At 43.7% G+C, this 8,022-nt stretch overlaps 1 protein-coding gene across 1 annotated transcript in view; it reads right to left on the reverse strand.

Annotated features, from left to right (window-relative positions):
* The window catches only part of myripb (myosin VIIA and Rab interacting protein b), a gene marked incomplete at its 5' end in the record, with an annotated part of 83,764 nt that extends 78,832 nt beyond the window's left edge, over nucleotides 1–4,932 (reverse strand). Inside the window, one exon of the mRNA XM_079291963.1 lies at nucleotides 4,823–4,932. Within this exon, the coding sequence (XP_079148089.1) occupies nucleotides 4,823–4,932 (110 nt within the window). The remainder of the gene's footprint in view (nucleotides 1–4,822) is intronic.
* Between the last annotated feature and the right edge of the window lie 3,090 nt (nucleotides 4,933–8,022).

Here is an 8,022-nt window from a genome sequence, read left to right on the forward strand (position 1 = left end):
GTACTGACACAGTGAGTAGTCAGGGGAAACAAAGACATTTTTATTCCACCTTTTTTTGAAACAAAAGTCTAAAAACAAAAGAAAAAAGTGAATTCGTTCCAGCAGTTGTAAACAGTTTGGGGCCATCAATGAGAGCATAAAAGGGCACCGTATTAATCATAATGTCACCCTGGCAGGCCATGGAATGACGTGAATCACAAAGATGCACTGGGTAATACACCTGCCAATGTGGCTACAGAAAAAAAGGTCAAAAGGATTCGTCCTTCCTGCTCACTGCGCGCACACACACACACACACACACACACACACACACACAGTGCATTTCCACATCAAAAACAACCCACATCAACATGACTCTGAAAAATAACCCACACCAATAACGTTACACAGCTAATCCCCACCGAACGGGAACCGCAGCCAAGAGAACACTCCTGCCACAACAACAGGCAGACTGAAGTCAACTCTTTCCAGACCGGCTCTCGTGGCTACATACAAACTCATTCATGCTGCCGATGGAGGGAGGTGAGACGATCAGCCACATGAAGCTGTTTTGTTGCAAAGACTCTTCTTTGTGTGCAACCTCACAGCTTTGGGCCGTTTCATGTGAAAGAACGTCACATGTTCACACAAGACCCGACACCAGATTACAGCACAGAATAAACACCTCAGAGAATCAAGGAATAATACATGTCTGTTGAACACAATGGAGCTATTCAAGCACCCGCAAAGCTGCGCTGGACTCGTTACACAATTGCAGGATTTCTGAAGTTCAGGTCAATAGTTCACGAGTCTGGGAAACCTCTTTCATGACAAAAACACATCATCAAACCAATAAACAAGCTAATACGTAGAATATTCAACAGTCTACAGTGGTTACTGTATTCAATAAGTCTGAGCCAATGCTTTGAAAGGACATGAAAGTCGATTTTCGTATATTATAATAATAATAATAAAGTAGATGGCACTGCAGCCAAAGGGACTGTCCTGTAACAAAGGGAAAAATCCTGTGACTGCTTGTACTCTGAAATCCAAAAACACCAATTTATCAGCTGTGATGGACAGAGGTACATTTTTTTTAAAGGCTTTCTGTGTGGACAGCTGAGCAGGTGTGCATTTGTGTCATCTCTAGACAGACATCAAAGAGGATGACTACAGGAGAGAGTAGAGGTCAACTCCTGCCCTGACAGGGTGACATCGTCTCCCAGTGGGACTCCTGCTCCCTGTACCTTCCCGCCTGTCGCATTCACCGGCGCTAAAACAAACAACAGCCGACATAAAGAAAAAGATAGAAAGACGCTAGAGCCTGTGGATGCGTGAGGCATGTTAGATAGAAGTGTGGAGACTGAAAGATGAGTATAAAGAAGCTCCGGATGGTTTGATGAACTCAAACAGTCAAACATAATGAGATACAAAAAAAGATGCCGGTGGTTGCTGCTCACTTGTCTGAACACAACATCACAATTGAATTACAAAAACAGTCACCATTTTACTGACTCATTAAAACTGCTGATGCCAAGTATTCTTGAGCCAGGAATTACTGTGCACAAAGAAAGAGAGAAAACGATGGAGAGCGACTGATTATGGAGGGAATCGACCAACAAACTCACAAAGTAAAGCATGACAGCAACAGTAATTGGCCTATCCATACAAGAGAGCAAAACAGCCAACACTTCAGTGTGTAGAAATAAAGGAACTAAAGGTAAAACAAGTGAACTATTCCAGGTGTAGGAGTAAAGACGGCACAAACAGTCTCCCTTCATTTTGTTAAGCCGAGCTCCTGAGACACCCACGAAGTAATGGGAAGCAGAAATGACACAACAATTCAGAAATGTACTGAAAATGAAAATGCATTGTAGTCTATGTGTAGTTGTGCACATTGTAGTCACGGGGGCCTAATAAACATATCAAATGCAATTCCTTCCTCATTAAACATTCACAGTGCAGATGGTAGAATCTGAAACTTAAAAAGCTACATACTTTACATTCATGTTTGCTTGCCAGCAGTCTTCTTCTTCCTTGCCCTTTTTGGCATATTGGTACATTTCTCGGTCAACACACACGGGATCGTGACAGAACGAGTAGCCAGTCTTAAGAACATCTCTCTATAGCGCTGCTGATGGTCAGGAACTTCAGTTATTCACAGCAGACGCTTTGACGAAAATCACAGGTGTTACTAATAACATTGACGTTGCAGTAAATGTTAACAGTGTGACAGTCATCATTCATTTTATTCATTACACCTGTGCTTACTGGGAAAAGTAGGCCTATGAAATTGGTAAATGTGTAATAGTCCCGCCCTAACAGGGAACAGAAACCTAACAGGGAGATGTCAGTCAAGCACAATCAAACACCCACACAGTCCTGAGAGGTCTGACCAGACAACATGCAAGTGAAAACACTTGAGGTGATTTAAGGGGCGTGCAGGGCCTTAATGTGTGCGAAAATGAGAAGACCTTTGGAAATTGTACATTGCTGCATTGTCGTTTAAATGCTTTTACAGTCGGGCCACAGGCATGAGTCTTATCTTCACGTCATTTGACAATAGAAGCCAGGAAATCATTGATGCTAGCCAGACTGCTTTTAAAAGTGCAGTAAAAGCGGTGTGTCATCAGAATAAAAATGATAAGTTATATAAAACAAATAATATAATTTAAAATAACAAGTAGAAAAAAAAGTTAAACTCAATTTAAGCCCACATTTAAACTTTAGCTGAGCAACAAAACTGTAAAGGACGCCCCCCCCCCCCCCAACTAGGCTTATAGCTGTGTGCATCGCTTTATTTACATATTTATGACAGTATCAGTATTCACGAGAGAGAAGGTAATATCAGTTAAGTGTTTCTACGTTTTCCTATTATTCAGCATGGGAGAAAATTAAAATGGAGCATTTAAACTGCCAGCTGAGGCTTATAAACTATCCCATGAATCCTTCAACGGGGTAATTTACAACTCTGCAGGGCTGACTTCATTCAGGGAAGAAAAACAAATGTCCGCCACGCATTGGAAGCGAAAAAAACCCCATAGTGAGAGAGCCATCGACTGAAACACTCAGCCGCCATCTGCTGTACACAAGCGTTAATATACCTATTCATATACAATCAAGGTTTTACATTTCATAGGAAAGCTGCTGTCCGTTCCGAGTGAACAATAAGAGCTGGTGCTCATACACAGCCCTGGCTCTGAGAATGGGAAACAAACAGAGTGTTGTTCATACTGAGGCAGAACTTTTACTTTGATCAGAGTATTTTTACAGTCTGGTATGATGTACCTTTACTGAGTTTAAGGATCTGATCTGACTTTTTACATCGCCGTGAAGAAATTACAAAAAGAGAACAAAGAAGTGTGACAGGCGCGAAACACACAACATCTAACAGTAAATACACACACAAAAACAAACACAAGAAGGGAAGAAAATCTGCATGTACGCTGTGCGGTCATAAAACACACGAGCACTTTGAGCTGCAGCCTAATTTGACTCTCAGCTTGCGTCTAATAATACTTTGGAAACTTTGCCTTTAAAGCATTTAACAAGTCCCAACAAAGCAATAAGGCTACAAACACCGAGCCTGATTGCTTTTATGAAGAACTGTTGCTTCATCAGCGTCTCCCTGCTCCTATCAGCATTAATCTGCTCATCTTTCTTGTGCAGTAAACAGCGGTAATAACAGCCCGAGAGGCATAAATACTTTTTGATCATTCACGACAGCTTGGTGGGAGAACATTTTACAGCCCAGTAATTCGGGAATACACCATCATCTCTGCTTTGAAACTGATTCTGGGAAAAATAAGTAGAGTTTCAAAAGGCGCAGACCAACGGCTGCTTTCTGGTTGGTGAGGCAACTTTGCTTGTCTCCTCGGAGTCCAGCTAAGATGTTTAGTGCTCGGAGTGAAGCAGTCTTGTGGCAAGAACACAAAACCACAAAGGATCACCGTTCAAATCTGGAGAAAGACATCAAATCTCCACAACTAAATAGCTGGTGCTGGGGCCCGGTTGGTAGGAGCATATTTGCGTTTACAAAATCATAGGGTACAACCACACTTAAAACGCAGCAAAAGACATATTTTGAATTTTGGTGTGATACTAAAATGTCTCCCTGTAGTCCTGGTGAAACCACACAAAGCAGACACACGGATTTGACCACCGATTCGATGACCAAACCCTCATGGAGGCCCGTCGCAAGTTCTTCCGTCTACAGGCTGGAGAGGAGGGAGGGAGTGAAGGACAGCGAGGCGAAGAGGAGGACCGGGGCCAGCACTTATCGCATGTTAAGTGAGAAGCTATGACACCGGAGCAGAGCCTTGAGGCCCGGACCCACTGACACCCACAGACCTGACAGCCCGCAAGGGGAAAGTACGAGACAATCATCTTCCTGCTTACAGCCCCCCGACTGTGCCTTAATAAAGCCAACAACTGGAAATCGTGCAAGAAAAACGAGATTCACTGTTATTTAAAAAAAAAAAACGAAACAGTTTGACCGTTCGCTAAGCCCCAAACCTTACGTGCCAGCATACGTAGTGTAGAATTATGACAGTAAGAGATTTACCACTTGAAACTCGTAGTATTTTTTAATTAATAGGTCTTAGATTTCACACATTAGAACGCAAAAGCAGATGAAGTTGTAGAGAGAGAGGAAAACCCAAGACAAAATGTATAGAAGGCCAAAAAGCGAGCTGTACAACACTATATCTGGTCATTTCTGTTCACAGGCGAATGTCATCCCTCCTTATCAGCTCCTCTCCAAACACCCTGTAGCCTCTGTGTCGCCTTTAATGTGTAAAAATACTCGGGAAAAAAAGGCGCCGGCAGGAGAAACCAATCTCACCTCAGCCTCTCCTCCTCATTCTTTCGCAGCTTCATGTCCCGCTGGACAACTTTCAAGACGTGCTCCGCCTCATCGTCAGTCAGGCCCGACAGGTCCAGCTTCCTGCCCATCCTTCCTGGCCTCGCCCACGCTGAGCTGCTGCTCCAAGGCGGGAGGACGAGGAGCGGCACGGGCGCTGCTGCTCTGGGGGCCGAGGCTGAGACAACCCTGAAGGGAGACAGAGGGACAGAGCATTTAGGACTTTAGGATGTTTCTTAACTTATGTGTTGTGCCTACGGACAAGATGGTGCGTCGAAAAGGGGTAATAAATTACATTTGGTACATTTTCATTCTTTGGAGTGCAAGATGAGCAACTTGCAGTTTGGCGGCTGTAAGTTGTGATCAGTGACCAGTTGGCCATTTCCCCCTGTTTCCAGTCTTTAAGCTAAGCTAAGCTAGCCGTCTGCTGGCTGTAGCCTTATAGTATATGAACCAGACAAATATGATCATATTTTACCAATGCTGAACTACTCCTACTCCTTCACGTCTTGCGAGGAACCCACGTTCACATCTCCTCAGCCCTTTATCGTCTGTCCAGAGACTCAAATTAGAAGGTGGAAAATCAACCCGAGCTGCTCTGTAACATATTACAACCCCGGCAGCGACAGGCTGGTCTAACATATTCAGTCCCCGCTTCTCTCCTAATGTATTGAGGAGATTAATGCACCATTACTGTAAGGCCATTATTGTACAGCCGCAAGGGAAGGCAATTATTCAGGCCTTCTTTTTATAGTGAGTGGTGTCAAGGACGGGGATGGAGCATCCTTTATGTGTCTGCCTCTGAAGCTTCAGTGACGCACACACTTGGGGACAGCAACTGCACCCACAACCGATCCATTTTTCACTGGCGACAATTTGCAACTCGACGGACACAAACATCCACTCACACAAATATGTGCACATCGAATCTATGCTTCTTCTGTAGAGCAGTGTCAGCACTCTGCAGCACCACTAACACACCCTCAACACAAGCACAGACGAGCTATCAGTCTGTACGAGAGAGAGAGAGAGAGGGCTATTACAACAGACAAACCCTCCTTAAGTGACACTGAGTGGAGAGAGAGGTTGTGGGCTAAACTGAACTCCATCTTGGTAAGCTGATGTAGAGGTGAGATCTCCTTCTTTACCAACGAGCTACTCGACTGCGGCTTGATTCCTTGTTTTGGCCCGAAGAAAGATCAAGGTAATGCAGACGCTAATGCAGGTCTGTGACAGGACGCAAACTCAGGTCTCCCAAATCTCCACAGGCTTACCTTCCAACTCAACACATAAACTATTTCTTACATTGGAGAGAGAGGGGGAGGGAGAGAGAGAGAGAGAGTGAGAGAAAAAATGTCTTTAGTGGGGAAAATAGGTCATACTGATGAATCTCTCAGGAGAATGAAGAGGAACCTGCATTTTCTCCAAAGGACACACCGCATGCATCACTCAACCACATCACACTGACACTAAATCATCTCAAATACACTCAAACGCGTATAAGAAGAAACACCACATCCCACACCCGGCTGCAGAGCACTTGGCTGCTCTGGATGGGCGAGCTGAGGACACGGCCCTGTCGGAGCACTAAACGGGCAGGTTCAGCCAAGCGCTAAATGAACTGCTTGTTTTAGACACTCTCCATTGAACCAGCGTTTCGTCACAGACAGAGGGAAGGAGATTGAGAACGACTTCGCCGAAATGACGACTTGGACTGAAAGTGAATACGGTAAACCGACTTTTGCAGATCGGCATTTACAGCTTCTCGCAGTCTTGTTTATTTCAGCGTGCGTGTGATGCATCTACGATTGGGAAATATGTGCTGGAGATTGTCCGGCACTGTGCCTGAGAAAATGTGGGAATATGTAAGAAATTTGAGCAAAGAACTGTGTGTTCAGTAGATGTAATAAAAGTGTTTAATAATTCATAATTAAGAATTTGTCACAATCATAAGTGTTTTGGAAATGCATAATTGAGATAAGCATAAAGTGTTTTAGGATGAGCAGCTAGAAGTAGAATTTGAGACATGAAGCTTTTGCCAAAGTTGCAGAAGTTTAACGTTTATACTGAAGGATTATCATAGAAGGGATTAAGCAATAAGCAGTCTTTGAATGTGTTAGGAGCTCAGGGAAAGAGAGTCATGAAGACAGGCGTTTACAGAAGTGCACAGGGAAGTTAGCGAATAGAAGTTGAGATAGACGGAAGGGGAGGAGTTACGAACGGATATGAGGGCGGGAGATAGAAAGAGTTTTTCTCTTCTGTTAGTTAGGATCCTGGGGAAGACGTGTCTCCTGGGATCAGGGAAGAGTTTTTTCCAAAGTGGGTTAATGTTGTAATATTTCACAGGAGTAATGTACTCCATTGTAAAACTGTAATTGCATCAGCAGGATTAAAATCCTTTTTGACGGTAAACCAGTTTCGGTATTCGTTTTTAGCGGCGTGTGACTGTAAAGCTAACAGTCCACGTGTGCTGGCCTGCTCCACTTTCATCGTGAGGAGATTTCTTCCTCCACAAATAGCTCACTGTAACTCCTTTTTAAACCTAAGCTCTGTATTTTGTGCGTGATGGCCTGTCTTTGTCTCTCTGGTCATTTTGTCTTCCGACATCCACCTGACAGCAGAAACAAGGTGTTTGTGTAACCCCAGGATACGGCCAGTATCTGTCAAAATGACATCAAGAGGAGTCATCATAGAGAAAAGACAAGCAACAAGAATAGTGGGATACAGCACCTGTCGTTTTGGCTTTCGGTTTAGAGGCACATACTGCACATCAACTCAAAATTGTTATTCCTCCAACTGCTCCGCCATTCGACTCGCTGTAAAGTACGGTAAGAAGCAAAGCACACAGTGTGAACCGGCCCGTACGCAGTCATGACTTTAATATCACCAGTCAACCAAGGAACCTCATACTTTACATCCTCAGGGACGAGCCGTGGAAGTGGGTACACATGCCATCTGTAGATGAATTAGTTATTGGAAATGCTTAAAAAAAAGTTGCATAATGTGCAGAATATTGGCCTATATTGCCTTTATAAAGCAATGTCAGCATGAAACAATAGATAATATGCACTGATATCACTTTTTTAATAAGTTGTAAAACCCTCCTCACTCATAATTATAATATTCGATTGCTGATATTTGGGCAACAGGCCTTTTTTCACAGAAGACATTTTGACATGTCC

This window comes from Melanostigma gelatinosum (assembly GCF_949748355.1).
Source record: "Melanostigma gelatinosum genome assembly, chromosome: 20".
NCBI classification, from domain to species: domain Eukaryota; kingdom Metazoa; phylum Chordata; class Actinopteri; order Perciformes; family Zoarcidae; genus Melanostigma; species Melanostigma gelatinosum.